This window comes from Nestor notabilis, unplaced genomic scaffold (genome assembly GCF_000696875.1).
Source record: "Nestor notabilis isolate BGI_N333 unplaced genomic scaffold, ASM69687v1 scaffold17033, whole genome shotgun sequence".
NCBI classification, from domain to species: Eukaryota; Metazoa; Chordata; class Aves; order Psittaciformes; family Psittacidae; genus Nestor; species Nestor notabilis.
In genome coordinates, this window is record NW_009920741.1 from 681 (window position 1) to 16,371 (window position 15,691).

At 49.6% G+C, this 15,691-nt stretch overlaps 1 protein-coding gene across 1 annotated transcript; it reads right to left on the reverse strand.

The window, feature by feature from the left end:
- Nucleotides 1–248: 248 nt before the first annotated feature.
- Nucleotides 249–13,610, reverse strand: LOC104402850 (collagen alpha-3(VI) chain-like). Its single transcript, XM_010010834.1, has 10 exons — nt 13,557–13,610; nt 12,356–13,054; nt 11,074–11,182; nt 10,036–10,319; nt 8,825–9,057; nt 7,414–7,468; nt 5,116–5,295; nt 4,951–5,004; nt 932–1,102; nt 249–634 (listed from the first exon to the last, which is right to left on the reverse strand). Exons 2-10 carry the CDS (start codon nt 12,948–12,950, stop codon nt 597–599), a joined length of 1,719 nt encoding a protein of 572 aa, XP_010009136.1. The 5' UTR covers nt 12,951–13,054; nt 13,557–13,610; the 3' UTR covers nt 249–596.
- Nucleotides 13,611–15,691: the final 2,081 nt, after the last annotated feature.

Sequence of the window (15,691 nt, forward strand, 5' to 3'; positions counted from 1 at the left end):
CTTGCTGGTTCGGTTGGCCAGATGGCTGTTACAAATGCTTACAGGAGATCCAGCCTGGAATGTAATCCAGCAAAAGGAGAAGAAAAAACAAACCAAAACCCAAGGAAGAATGAAAAATGGAACCACTTGTTTATCAGAATCAGCTTCTCTCTTACACGAGGGCTTCCCTGCAGCATTTTGCTCCATTATGAGAACAGTAAAAGCAAGCGTGTAACAGTGGCAGTGAAATTGTTATAATGGGTTTTTCCTTTTTGTCTCATTTTCATGGTGCCTGAGAGAGGCCGACTGCCGGATCGAGGAGAAAGGGGAATTTAGAGACACATTGAGAGACAAGAACCATCTGCAATTAGGTAAATATTTGGTAATGTTGAAGCTATACAATATAACCTGGACACACGTAGCACTCAGTCCACGAACAGTTTAGCACCATATTGATAGGTCATGAAGCAAAACGCTTTCTTCAAGGTTTGCTTGGAAGTAAAAGCATGAAATAGCACAGTGCAAGGTAGTCTATACCCTTAGCTTCTAGAGGGGTAGGGTGGGAACGGCCGATGCTTCTGGCTGTCTCAGAGGTATGTGTTGACAGGTCGCTGGCTCTATGTTCCTATCGTCGTCACCACACCGGGGCTGTTACCTGGAAAGGTTTGATGGAGAAAGAGAAAATAAATGAGGTTATTCCGTGCATGAGAAGATGCAGGATATTGAGGGAAGGGAAAGGAGTTTATTGCCAGGACTTGCTGTGGAGTCCAGATCAGCACAAGCAAGCTCACTACAGCCATGCACTGGGCTGGAAATCACAGCATCACGGACTGGTTTGTGTTGGAAGGGACCTTAAAGCTCCTCCAGCTCCAACCCCTGCCAGGGGCAGGGACACCTTCCACTAGAGCAGGGACGTGGCCGACCCCTCCCCATCTGCATGTTTGCTGCTTACCAGGGACACAGAACTTTTCACATTCTTTCTGCGTGTTGAACCTGTTGTCGTTGCCGCCGCAGCCGCCGTACCAGAAGCGGGCACAGCTCTTGGTGGCAGGGTCATAGTACCACTTGAGCACAAAGTTCCTGCAGGTCCCCTCGTCTTTCTGCAGCCGACAGATGTCCATGACTGTGGGTAAGAGCAGGAGCAAGAGAAGTCAGCAATAACACTCCTGGTGAACCACAGCCTCTCTGCAAGTATCCGCATGGCAGCGCAATGCCCACGAGCAGGGCTGATGTGCAAGCTCAGAAAGGGCAACCACAGCACAGACTCTGCACATCTCCTGTGACTAAATCCCATCCCTTTATCTGCAGAAAGAGAAGGTCTTTCTTTTGAGGTCATCAGCCCTGAACTACAAGCTCTCAGCCATGTTGCTGTCATGCATCCGTGGAATGATGCTGAAATGAAGGAAGGGTGCAGCATATCCCCTGGATTTGCAGGAAATGAGTTGGCAGGTCCTGGACCTTAGAAAGGACTGGCTGGGCTGCAAGGGAAAAAGTATTGCCACCATCATTTTCCCATTAAAAATACTGGCTTTCTCTGAGAAGAGGAATCTGTGCTACCGCATGCAGCTCCCGGTGTCCTGCACCTCTTGCTGGTGATCAGGGAACAAATAACCAAGTCCTGGATGTGTTACACTGAAATTGCCAAATAAATTTTAAAAAATAAAGTAAAAAAAAAGCTGATATTAACCATTAATTTCCCATCGAGTCAGACACAGCATCCCCTGCACACCGGGAGGCAGGAGCAGCTCGTCCCACTTGTGCTCAGCATGGCATGGAACCCACCAGCCATCACGGTTTGTCCTGCTAAAGCTTTGCTACCAGAGCCCTGAGTCAGGCAGATCCCCCACATTTGTCTCATGCTCATTTCTGCTTCAAGCTGCTGTGTCCAGACCCAGCCATGAGTGAAAATCACACGTCACGAGTTAAACCAGCAGTTCAGTAAAGCAGACCCAGCAACTGAGGGCAAAGTGTGGAGTTCCTCTCACTGGAAGGTGTTTGCAGCTTGAGCCCCTCTTTTAATTCATGAAAACGAATTCCTTTACCACCTTCTTTTCTAGATCACTGCATACAGAGCACACCAGCGGTGCCCTCAGGGGAAAGCCAAGTCTTGAAGTTATCTTCTGATCATGTTGTCTTATGATCATGCCTTTTGTAAACCAGGTGCCAGAAATGGAAGTAATGAAAGGACTTGTCTGAAAAGGTGGTGAGGAGCCCCCTTGTAATCACACAGGGCACCCAGAAACAGCTCTTTGGTGACAGCAAAGGTGCCTGAACCAGCTGTGACCCTTGGACCACTCACATGAAGGCAGGATTTTGTGAGATAATGTCTTTATATTCACCTTTCTGTGATTCTGCCCACCCCAGGCAACAACCAAAAGCAATCAGGCAGTAACTGCAAGGGGCTGAGAGATCTCACCAGGTCTCTGTGCTACCAGAAACAGAGCCCCAGGATATCCACAAATGAATATAGGGAAGAATATACAGATACAGGGTGAATATATGGAAAGGTTTGTTTGCCAGCAACTTTCTCTGGGGCCTGATGAAAGCAAAGGCTTGCTAAACCCTTCTGAAGTTTCCATAGGAAACAGGCACAGCAGATTATCCCTGAAATCCTAGTTATAAAGCAGGTCTGGCAACAGGCCTGGGCAATAAGGAAGTGCTGGTGGCAGGCTTACTTTAAAGGGAATTGTGGCTGGTCATGGAAGCTGCCCAGAGCCCAGGATCACTGCAGCAGGGCAGGGTGCTCCCAGGGTGGACATGGAGATGCCCAGATGGTGTCACAGACCTTGCACCCCAGCCACACGTGTGCTTCTCGGTAGATCCTGCCAGACATCCAAACCCTTTCTGCCCACTCATTTTAACTGTATTTTCCCTTGTTTTCCCTGCTGTGACCGAGCAGATGCTGCTACAACAACGGTGTGGTCCTCTGAGTTTGGCTCTTTAGACAGGAGGAGCTGGGAATACATCTTTTCTGAGAGAGGATACTGACTGAAGGGATGACCCTGCCCATCGTCCTGCTCTAAATGCAGCTTTTTGAAGCAGGATTTCTTTTTTATATTTCTCTTTTCAAGTTTGGAACTTGCAATCACAGAATCTGCAAACTGATTTGCATTGTAACCTCCGTTTTTCCTGCTCAGGTGGCTGGTGCCACCCTCCAGTTTCAGAGCACCAGCAAGCACCATCCGGTAACTCCTGTGCCTGAACCACTGGGTGGCATTTGAACTAACATCTCACCCAAAAAACAAACTAACCAAGCCCAAAGCACAATGAATGAAATTAAAGCTTATCCAAAAAAATGTCAAAGAATGGATGCAGAGAATGAACTTGGGAGCTAAAATGTGTTTTTACACCGTGACTGTCTCTGTCGGGTTCAAAACAAGGGGACAGCCACTATAACCCAGGGGTTTAACTCACCCCATGGAGAAAAAGTGTCTGGACTCCTCAGTTGCACCCACAGTTAATTTTGTGATGGTAAAGAAAATATATAGAGATACATCTGTTATATAAAATATAAAAATTCAATAATGAAAGGTTTTCACAGCATTTAAAAGGCTTCAAATGGGATGTGGTGGCTTTTGCAGCAAACAAAAAGAGAAAGAAGTGGTAAATAGAGCAGGGCAGCAGAGACACGAGCATCCCTCCAGGGCCCCTCGCTTGCTTTTCTTGACTATCCGCCCAGGGCAGAATGGTGCCAAGATCATGAAATTTCACTTAAGTCTGAACAACAGTTGCTGGAAGCATCATGGAGGCATGTGACAACCATCAGGAAGGGCTGGGCTGTGGGATGGGGCTAGCAGAAACACGTGCCCTCTGGAGAAAACCACATCAGGGAGGCTTCCCTGCTCCGTGAGGATAAAACCCAGCTCAAGACCGAAGCTGTGGGTTTCTGCACAAGCCACACACTGCTTCCAACGGATCTTTGTCCATGGTGTCTGCCTGCATCCCAGAAGCACCTCACAGTCTCCTTTTGCAAGCAGCTGCCACCCCAGGCATCTATCTCCATGGCTGGTGGTGGCCTCCTCCTCGTTTGCCTGCATGGTTCTGCAGGGGCACACAGCTGGACTCAGGATACACTGCTGCCAGTGACAGAAGCTCCCCCGCCTAATCTGGGGAGCCTAAAATACACCTGAGAAAATCAAGTGAGAGGGAGGGGTCCTTCATTTGCCTCTTCAAGCCCTGTCACGTCCCTGTGAGGATTAAAGCTCTGCCATTAGGTACCAGTGCCTGCTTCACGCCTACATTTGCCTACCATCTCTGCCAAAGGACCCTTAAAAACCAACAGGAGGAGAGGCTGCTCTTGCAGCAAGGCTTTGCTAGGGTCAAGTTCCCATCCCAACCCCTTGCTGAACCAACACAGGTGATTTCAAGTCTCTACTTCCACACCAGGTCCTGAAGAGGTTTGCAAACACAGCCCCTTGTTCCAGAACCTCCTTGAGGAGATGACTGCCATTTCCCTGTGGGCTCCTCCCTTGACTTTGATTTGCATCTTTTGGTGCAAAGAACAACATCCGCAGGAGACCCAAGAACCAGGGAGTGATTTTACATCGAGTGTTTTGGTTACGTGCAGTGAAACATGTGCAATTCTTTGACCTCTCAACAAAGACACGCTGCAGATGGTGGCACTGGGTGGTCATGCAACAATGACAGAAACTGCTCTGGTGCCGAGCCGTGCTCCAGCTCAGCCACCTCCCGCTCCTCAGGAAATCTGAATCTTTCACGAACCACCAGTTTTGCTGCAGTTTGCACTCAGGTTGTGCAAACCCAGCGAGTCCTGGTGTGACAACACGCATGCAACGGGACTGCATCATGCAAAGCAGATGGTAGGGCATGGTCGTGTCAAGGAGCAAATGCAAACCAAGTCTATACTACTGGTGATCTTGTATTGGACAAGAGTGGTGCATGCTATGAAATGGTCAAGGTGAAATAATGGCTTTGCTTTGGCTTGTGATAACTGAGGGGTTTGGGTGTTACCTGATGATAATCTTTTCTCAAGAGGTGGCTGCTGCATGGTTTTCTCAGCTGCTGCTGGAGGAAAAAGGGCATGGGTTTGGATTTTAAAGATGTTTCCTCCCCGATCCAAATATTACTTGACAATACAATAAAATACAAAAGGATTAACCCCCATGTGGTACTTACATGGTTTTAAGCATTTGCTAATGCACTCAGCTTCGGCCTCAAATCTATTTGCATTACCACCACAGCCACCATACCAACCCTGGCTGCAGATCTTGTGTTTGTAGTCAAAGAACCACACAATCTGATAGTCCTTGCACTGCATGCCCATGTCAAAGTCCAGCAAGCAAGGGTCTGGCCAATCTGCATGTCAAAAGGTGCAAAGGGTAAGTGACTCTGGAAGGGTTAAAAGCTGAAAAAGCAAAGAGATTGAAAGGAAAAGAGCCTGGTACAGGACTGGTGGCATTTCCTTGTCCTGTGATTCCTGTTGCCGAATGCAAACCTTCCCCAGCCTCCAGCTTGCGTCTCCCCACTCTTGACTTCCTTGTGCATCCAAGCCCCACGTCCATGGCCCAAGGTGGTGGGAGCCCCTTACTCCCTGCTGGTGCCCATGGGATGAGACCCTCGCACAACTCCTCCCATTTATTCTCAAAGCTATTTGTCTTGGCAGTAGCTCTGAATCCTCAAGTATGTTCAGTTTATCTCTCGAGGCAAAGCCGCACCTGGAACACTTTCAGGCTTGATGAGGATTTAAACACAAATTCCTTTCCTGCCCAGAAATTATGATTTAGGTCCAAATTGCAGAGTTTTTATTAGCAGAGATAGGCCACCCGTACGAGCAGCTGCTTTGCCTATATAAGGAGGGCAGATTTTGGGACTTCCTCCAAGGTCCATCAGAATATTTACACATGAGTCTCTCCCGCTGCACAGAGGAACAGAGAAGACTCAGCTGAACAACCCCCCCCCCGCCCAAACCCCTGCCCTGTTCAATGACTTTAGCCTGTTGAAAAGCTTTGGAGTAGCATTCCCTGGGAATGTTTCCCCCCGACTGATGTGTGCCATAAATCCTCAGGCAGAGACTTGTGCTGCAAGTGGGTCAACAGGAGAAACTGAGATTGAGAGGTCTGCATCGAAGCGCAGATTGAGCACAGAGCGCAACCATTTTCCTTCAGGCAGCCCTAACCATACCTTGTCTCAAAGGACTGGCACACAAGGGGTTAGATAAAGCCATGGGAACAGATGTCACCTGGGGGGGACAAGCCAGGTGAAGGCTTCCGAGGGGGTATCCGTGTCAGGGAGAGGGACCAAACCAATGGGAACACATGGGAAGGGGGGATGATGGGACATGCAGCAAGGCAGAAATGAGACGGTCCCTGCTGAGCGCAAGCCCTCAAACCCTCCGCTGCACCAAGCTCCAGTGGTAGCACCAGTCAGGCATGAGGTCCACGCTCACCCCTTTCAGCGGGAGCAGCCATACCCCAAACAGCAGCTTTGCAGCTCTTGCTGGGTGAATGCATTGAGCAGCAGCATCTCCCTGAGCTCCCACATCACCTCAGGAAAAAAATGAGCCATGGTGCAAGCAAAATGCTTATAGAAAAACGTAAGAATGATGATTCAGGGATGAAGTTTGGATGCCAGATCCATAGTTGGTGCCTGCAACAAGGCTGTGCTGTTTCACAAAGGCTGAAAGCCCTTCCAGAGCCTTGGGGGGAGGGTTGCAGTCTGGCACTTATGGTACAAGGAGTGTAATGCTAATGTAACGTCAATAAAAGCAATGAGATGACATATTAACAGGTACAGTGATTAGGGGGTGTTAACACAGGTTAACAGGATTAACTAACAGTGGGAACTGACATCTTGCTCATTCAGCAGTTTACTAGATAGGGGCACTATCTTACCACTCAGTAAGATGGTGATTTCTCTTACCACTAGTGGCAGAGAAGCAGGGCACGGGCAGACTGGTGAAACCAGAGGGGTTACCTACCAGTTAGCCAGATTTTGGCAGAAGTTTGACACCAGCTCCCCTGTGATCCCTGGCTATAGGTCAAACCCTTGTTCAGAGCTGTGTGTTACACCCGTGAGTCAAGACCTATTCTTCACCCCAAGTGGGGAGAGAGGGAGAAAGTATCAGGTGATATTCTGTGTCCACACATGCTGGGGAGCCCATGGAGCACAGCTTGCCCCCAGAAAGTAGCCACTGGTTGGGCCCTGGCTCATCTCCCATCCCTGTGATGGAAACAGGACCCAATTTGAGTCCTCCATGAAGCTCACAGCAACTTCAAGGGGCTCTAGATCCAGCTCGGGGCAGAGACTCAAATACAGGGCTCAGACCTGCATGGCCAAGGGTGTCATCTAGGTCATGATCTCTTGGCTCTGGGTTCAGAAGCAGGCAAGGGCAAGATGGGTGCAAGTGGCTAGGCTCTCAGTGGGGTCCTGGCAGAGCCCCTCCAGCCCAGCAATCCCACCACTGCCCATACTCACGACTCTCAGGCCCTTCGAGTGGCTCTGTGTTGAGCATCATGTTGGCCACGGACACCTTGGGCTGCGCTGGGGTCTCTGGGGGGAAGAAGCAGATGGGTCAGCCAAGGGGAAAGGGGTCTGCAGCAGCGCCCTCAGCACAGTCATAACCAAACCCACCGGCCCCAGCTCCAGCAGAGGGGACACACACAAGGCTGCAGGAGTCAGGTCTGGACCTGTTCCCCCCAGCACATACAGGTCAGAGATGTGTATTAGAGGTAGCTGGCTTGGTGTCCTCAGCTGGCAGCTCTGCTGTGCAATGGGGCTCATCCTCGGGGGTCACTGCAAAGAAGCATCCCCAGGGCCTCACACGGGCTTTGGATGGCCCCCACTCACCCCACAGCATGTGATTGTGGAGGGGCTTTTAAGGAGTTGGACATGGCCTCTCTGTAGCTAGTTTAGCTTTGCTCCTCTGGCCCTAGAGATGGCAGAAAACAATGGCATCCTCCAGGGGAGCAAACAGTCCATGGTGGATCTTCTCTTGTTCCCCTGCAGCCCTCAAGGACTGTCCATGCATTACATGCCCCTCAGACTCCTCCCATCCCTCTAGGAACTATACTGTTGAGGATCATCACTTGCGATGGAAAGAAGAACATGGTTCATATGGATCATGTTCTGCACAACTGCAGCCTATTGTATCCCTGCTCAGGGAACCCTGTGGCTCATTTTCCATGGGGCTGGAGGAGGCTGCAGCCACAGGAAGGGTTGGATTTGCTTTTTTCTGCTGACAGTAGGGGTGTGGGTTGGGGGGCAGAGGGGCCAGTCCTACCCAGCACCTAGGTCACAGCTGGTAGGCAAAGAGTGTCACCACTGCCTACCCCCTTTGTTCTTGTTCTACATTTACTCTACGGGAATGCATCTTCCCTGGGCATTAAGAGCTCCAGCTCGGCACATGAAAATGTTACTTCTACGCACTGATGTCTTTTCTCAACATTTTTGTGGGCATGTTTATTGCTCTTGAAGGTAAGAGGCTTCAGACCTGGTCCAAACCCACTGAAGCTAATGGCAAGGCTCTTCATGGGCACTGAAACTGGCTCTGAGATGCCAGCACTGGCAGGCCCAGTGCAAACTTCTCCACAGCACCAAGCCAAGTCACCTCTGTGCCAAGCCAGAGGGAAAAAACCACCCCCAAACAACTTAGCTGTGTCTTACACAGCAACTTTTGGCCATGCCAAAGTGTTTGGTGAGGTTTACATCTGATCTGGACACACGGAGCTTGAATCCCCAAAGGACTAAGCTCTCCATTTAATCTCTTCTTTGTCTTTTGGGTGAGGGTTTGCCCCCCGTTTTTCGTGCCCATTTGATGAACACACGGATGTTTGTGTGTTTTCCTCTAGAGATACTCACTCGTGCTGAACGTCCCTGTGTACGTCACTCTGGGTTGGGATTTCTGGTAGCCGGTAATGACGACAAGGTATTTCTGCCCACTCCTGAGCCCGTGGATGATATGCTCAGTGCCTGTCAGGTTTTGGCTCTGCACGAGCGAGTGGTCATGCGCAGAGGTGATGGAGATCTCGAAGGTGTGGGCACTGTGTGGCTCAGGGCTGGCCCAGCGCAGCCTGGCACTGTGCTCAGTGACATCTGTGATCTGGATGTCGTGGCTCTTTGCTGCAAAGCAAGATCAGAAGAAACATTAAGCAAGGACTCGAAGAGGAAGGATCTCAAGGAAGGGTCTCGGTGCTGCGAGATCTCCTTCCCAGTCCACAGCAAATAAATCTGTCTACGGGCAGTTGTGGCATATGCAGACCAGGTTCTGACTTCTCTGTCTCACATGTCCAACCCAAAACAGCCGACTGCTTTTATTTATTGCTTTGCATTTATTATTTACATGGGGACATGCATTCATTGACTGGTGAAGTGTCCCAATGCTATGGCACATGTTCTTTGCTGCTCATTCAGCCAGTGCAGATCTGCCTGCACCCCCTCGCAAAAACACATGGGAAACCCCCTTTACACGAACTGTGCTCACACACAGAAGTTTCAGCATTCCCAAATAGGTCTCCACACACCGTTTCAGTGGTGAACTAATTGAACTATTCGTATTAGCTGACAGAGAATTCACACAATGCCACTGTGTGAACCACCATAAATAGCAAGATTTAGCCAAGGGGGTAATGCTACAAGGAAAATATAGAAAGCAAATAGGATATACTGGACAGAGAAGTGTCTGTTGCTGCACTACTGAGCTGAGCAGCAGATGATGGATTGTCTCGTATCTCACAGAATGGTTTGGGTTGGAAAGGTGCCACCCACCCTGCCACGGGCAGTGACACCTTCCCAAGACCGGGTTGCTCAAGGCTCTGTCCAACCTGGCCTTGAACACTGCCAGATTTACATGTCCTGTTTGTGTTTTGCTCAGAGGCAGGATGTCTCCCACCTGGTTTGGCACAAAATCCTCAGCACGAGTTGACAAACCTTTAACCCCCAACAAGCGCAGATTTCCCGGTTTGCACCTAAAGCCTGAAATCTGGCCTCTCAGTGGCATTTCCCGTAGGAAAATGCCCTCAGAGAGCAAAAGAAGCCACAACTCAGCGTGGTGCAGACCAGCGAGAGGCACGGTGCGTGTGGGGACAGCCTTCCACGTACCTTGTCTTCTCCTGCCTCCTGACACGGCGCCTGTGGAGTTGGCAGTGGCGCGGCCGGTGGCTTTGGCATGGCCGGTGGTGCTTGCCTGGACCGCGGTGGTGGTGGCGTTCGCCTGGACCACGGTGCTGGCGGTGGTGTGGTCAGCGGCTCTGCTCTGAGCTGTGGTGCTGGCAGTGGTGGTTCTGGCACGGGTGTTGGTGCTTGCAACAGGCTTGATGCTCACACTGACCGTGGTGCTGCTGGCATTGGGGGTCCGGCTCATGGTCACGTTGGGTGCCACGTACCTGTGAAAGCACAAACAGCTGCTGTGGCTTTTTTCCAACCCCTCTTTAAGCAGAATTTTGGAACTGGAGAGGATTTGACATGGAAACCATTAGCAAGAACACATCCACTATCCCCTTACCCCCAAGGTCAATAGTCTTTGCCAGCTTTAGACATGCCCACAGCCAAGCAATGAAAAGTGCCTATCACTTGGGGCACAAGTTGGCCTATACATCAACTCGACACATGTAAGAGTGAATTCAGTAGACAGATCTGTAGCATGTCTGATTTCCAGGGGCTTGACCTTCTAAAGCCAGGACAGCTCTGTGCCAGCAATGAATGAATCTCAGTGACACCAGCTTTCATTTCTGTTTAGAAACTAGTCTATGATGGATCCTGTGTATCAGGTAGTCCAGGGCAGCCCAGCCTGTGGAAATAGCTCACTGAGTGGAAAATCCCAAAATAACATTAATTTCTGGAATTACTGACCTGCATGATGACAGTAGCATATACCTCCTTCATGTCCTCACACATACAGGTTAAATTACCCAAACTTTAAATGATATGTGTACTTGTCTACCTTTCTCTAGAAGGTGATAGATATATCTATGGCTCTTTTGAACCAGCACTAAAGGAACTAGTAAAATGCTGATAATCCTGATTGTTAGCACTGAAGTTGCTTTTTCTTCGTGTCCAAAGATGGAGTGGGAAGTGAAGGCTTCTCCCCCAGACAGGAGTTAGCAAAGCTCATTCTCTTGCAGACAAACCACTGCTTACACTGCTTTCTGCCCAGTGTGCCCGAGGCTCTGGCTCTTGGCTTGCTGGTCATTCTGGAGCCACTCGCACTGTTTCCTTAGCTCTGGAGACAGGTAGAAAGCAAAGTCACCTAGAGACAGAGAGAGGATATCATTAAACGCTGATGTTGAGCATGGTGGTTACCTACCAAACCACATTACATCTATTTCTCCATTGATTTTTAAATAAAACAACTCTTCTTGCTTGCTCTGCTCAAAGCTATGGAATATGTTTAGTGCAGCTACTGCAGAATCCTGGCCTGGGAGAACTGTTATTCTGATTTACAAACATGACAGGACTAACTGTAAGATACCAGCGGGTGTATGTGTGTCACACGTGAACAGCTTGCTTATAACCAGGCACTTCCAACCACACACTTAACATCAGAATTTTCCAGGACCCCTGTAAGCAGTAAATGGAAAAAGCAAACTGAAAACCTAAACGTTTATTTCCATGGAAAGATGTTCTCATGCTTGCTTCTTATTTAGTGCAAGACATTCCTGAATCAAGGGGTTACTGCCCCAGTAGACTGGTTTTCAGGGCTTTTTTGATAAGACTAGCTTTCTTAATAAAGGCCCAACTCTTGTCTTCACTGGCCAGGTCTATGGAGGATCTCTAGCAGTTGGCTGCAGCTGGAGATCCAGCCCAGGGTTTCTAGCTAAGCCAAGATGCAAATTTCCAAGGCACAATCCCAAACACAGCAGCATTATTTAACCCTGAGCAAAGAATCTTGCTCATCTGGTCCTTCATTCTGCACAGAGCAACTCCGGATCTCAGCCTGAGCCATCCCCATGTCTGCTAGACATGACACTTATGCTGCAGCTGGGAAGAAAGACTTGCTGGGTGTTCAGGGAGCGCAGGGGGAGTGCTGGCAGGCTGCAGAGGACCAAGAGCCCCAGCAGGACCAGACCTTATGGGACGTGTTGCCGGTGTGACTGGCGAGCCAGGCAGGATTAGGTCACATCCCAGAAGTGAGCCCATGGTGACCAAGCCAAACAAGACAGAACTGCACACACTACCTGGCGGACCAACAGATCACATAGGATGGGCTAGGAAGTGGACAGTGAACAAAACCCAGATATGCTCAACTAAGCAGAGCAGCAACAAACAGACCAGAGAGTACAGAGCATATAAAAAGAGACGTGACTTCAGCGGGATCCACTGCCCAAAGGTCAGGCTGATAGACCAAACCTGGCAGATTAACCCCTCTGAAGTCACATGTTGCCCCTTCCATAACACTTTGGCTGCAGGATGTGATACTTACTTCTGATAAAAGACGGCAGCAGTCTCCCAAAGCGTAGTAAGGGCTCTTCATGAAGCTCCCCTGGTTTATCGACCAATTTGAAGAACACATCATTTGGTTCACTAGCTAGGCTATAGATATTCTTGACATCCACCTTCCTGCCAATGCCCAAGACAACAAAGAAGTACCCTTTGCATTTTGCACTGGTAACAACCTTCTGCAGGTACTCAAGTTCTTGTTTATTCACTTTTCCGGTCATCATCAGAACTATGACTTTTATATCCCGAGGGTTTGGTGCACTTTCAAAAACATGAGCCATTGTGTGTTCAATCGCACTTCCTGTAGCCCTGGTGCCATGGAGCTGGGCCATTTGGTTGTGCAGGTAATTAATGATCTTCTCTTTGGACCCATAATCAGTTAGTGAAAACTCAGTTTTTACCGGTGGGAAGCTTGAGTTGGTTTCATACTCATAAGGAGCTTGCTGGAGAACTGCCACTCTTGCATGGTGCTGGGATACTTTTGGCTCAGAGCTGATTTCCAGGTTACTTACGAGGTGGGAAATGTACTTCTTCATCTCATTGAACTGCAGAGGGGTGGTGGACTCTGAGCTATCCATGATGAAGGCTATGTCAGTGTCTACATCTGTTGGAGCTGCCCTTCTGTCTCTGAATACAGGTCTCTGACTACCAAAACCACAGACGGGATCAGGGTCACACACATCTAGGGAAGAAATATAGTAGGTTTAACCTGGAGGAACTGAAGATAACCCCCTCTCACCATTGTAAAAATCTCGTGTCATATGAAATACTATCAAGCTGTGAATATTCACTGGTCCATTACTTGATACCGAAGTCATTTCATCCCAAAACACACTTAAGTATGAGTTTACTATTTTTACATGCTCCTTTTTCCAAAGGGAGCCCTGCAGCACTCTGTCATAAATGGCAGAAGGCCATATTTTATAGCATTTAGCTATTGCTATTTGGGATGTAAAACTGGGAACCAGCCAAAAAAAGGAGCTTCTCTTTACAAAGAGGAGAACGCCCAGCAAGCCTCGTTCACTATGCCAATGCTTCCTGCTCAGCCTAAGAAGATGAATGCCTTGTCTTCAGCAGCAAAAGAGCTGACTCCCAATTGGGCTTCCCTTCGGCACCACTGACAACCGACTGCTGCGTGACCAGAAGGATCTGGCATTGTCTAGAGGAGAAATTGGATGCTTTACCCAGACAAATGTGACAAGTCAAGAGCCTCTGGATAGTTTCATTCAGCTGACTGCCACTGGCTGGAAGAACAATTGCATGTCCAACCGCTGTGTTGTTGATCTGGTTTGATGCAAACAGAAAAACATGGTGTTAGTAATGATGCCTCCTGTTATTTTCAGCTCAGAGCAGGAGAGGGCAATCCACAACTCTAGGAGATTCTCTACTCAGCATGCGTCTTTTGGTGGATCCCCTTTGGAGGGCTGTAATGTCCCAACACCCGTTAGTGAGACTAGTTTAGAGACAAAAACCCCAAGAAAAGGGTCAAGCACTTGAACCACTGCTCAACATGCTCTCCTGGGTTTTCTTTGTTGCTTTAAATCTCTCTCCCTCTGACAGCAAAGCTAATGTACTTCCCACCCTCTGCCTTTCTGTCAGACCTTTCTCCTATAGGGACTCTCCCACTAGAGCAGGTTGCTCCAAGCCCCGGTGTCCAACCTGGCCTTGAACACTGCCAGGGATGGGGCAGCCACAGCTCCTCTGGGCACCCTGTGCCAGCGCCTCAGCACCCTCACAGGGAAGGACTTGTGCTGGGTGAGTTTGTTCAGCAACACGTTCTCGGAGCAAAGCACTTGAAAAGGCTACAGAAGCCACCCACCAGCTGTAGGCACAAACACTGTCAATGTCCCCAGCAAACCAGACTGAGCTCATAAGCCAAAAATGAAAGAAAGGGTGAATGATCCCCAACCTCCAAAGCTCTGGCGAGAACCGGGTCCTGTCTGCTGGTTAGGAACACTGGCATGACCCCGGCATCGTAGAGTTTGAGCACAGCATCGTTGAGCTGCGGGGAGGCTCTTGTGTCCCCGTTGCTGAAGAAGACAGCCACCTTCCTCATGAGAAAGCCGCTCCGGGCACGCTTGAATGTATTCCTGGCCACGAAGGACATGGCAGTCTCCAGGCTGCGTGGCTTCGTCGTCAGGGTCGCCTGGAAGTTTTGGATCTGCTGGAGGAGGCTTGATTTCTTCCTGGCATCAGCAAAGCGGATCTCCGTGGTGACCTCGTTGTTGTAGGTGACCAGAGCCACCCGGGCACCCCGAGGACAGTTGCTTTCGGCGATGGTTAAGTTGTTGACCACTCTGAGCACAGTTTGCTTCATCCTGTTGAAAACCTCCCTCACGACACCCGAGGAGGTGTCGATAGCGAAGGCCAGCTCCGTTGGGAAGACAGGGCACTCCTTGGGACCTGCCAGAAACACGCGTTGGGAACAAACAGCGCCCCACACAGCTGTCAGGGTGCAAGGACCATGTCCTCAGCAGGGGTAAATCATTCATAGCACATACATGGAGAGAGCAACAACTGTGACACGCAGTCACACTGGGGTTGAAAGGGCTGAAGGTGACTTACCATAGCAGCAAGCTGTGAAAAAGTAAAGGAAGGAGTTTGGTCAGTGCCATCTGTGTAACGTGACGGGCACGTGAGGGTAGAGGCAGGGATTTAGCAAAGCACTGATGTACTCACGGCATTTGTCCTTGATGTTCCGCACAAGCGCACATTGCTTTAGAAAACAAAATGAAAGAGAGAGAAAAAGGGGAAAAAAGAGACATGTGACACAGCCAACAGAAGAGTATTTCAAAACAAGGAGGAAGTGACGCCACACTTACATCTCTGGATTCTCCTTTATCGCCCTTAAGTCCCTGTTTGAAAGAAATAAAGAGAAATTGAGTGCAATGTGCATTTTCAAGGTGCACCCTGTACCCAGCTGGAATAATCAGTTAACCGTGGGTCATGGAGAAGCTAAGGGCAGCGAGCAGGATGGTGAGCACTCGTCTCAGGAGCAGGGCCCGCTCTGGGAGCGCTGCTGTGGCTGCCCCAGAGGTGGCGAGTGCAGGCACCCAGACAGAGCCCATGAGAGGGGAGGTTGCGGTGCAGACTTTGGATTGTAGAAACTGCCTTGACTGGTCTCTTCAGGAGAGGGTGCGCAATGGACGGGGCTGTGCTCGATGTGCCCTAGTGCAGGACCTCCAGCAGCAGGTGGCTGAGCTGCGGGAGGCTGTTGGTAAGCTAAAAGGTGCCGTGGAAGCTGAGAGGAAGGTGGGCTGTTTGCTCCAGGGCCAAATTGTGAAGGGTCCACAAGCGTCCATCATTGCTCACACAGGAA

Coding starts and splice junctions, on each gene's coding strand:
- LOC104402850 (XM_010010834.1), bottom strand. CDS start 12,950: ATGGATAGCTCAGAGTCCACCACCCCTCTGCAGTTCAATGAGATGAAG. Junction 11,183..12,355: donor GCTGCCGTCTTTTATCAGAA/GTAAGTATCACA, acceptor CTCTGTCTCTAG/GTGACTTTGCTTTCTACCTG. Junction 10,320..11,073: donor CACACTGGGCAGAAAGCAGT/GTAAGCAGTGGT, acceptor GTGCTTTCACAG/GTACGTGGCACCCAACGTGA.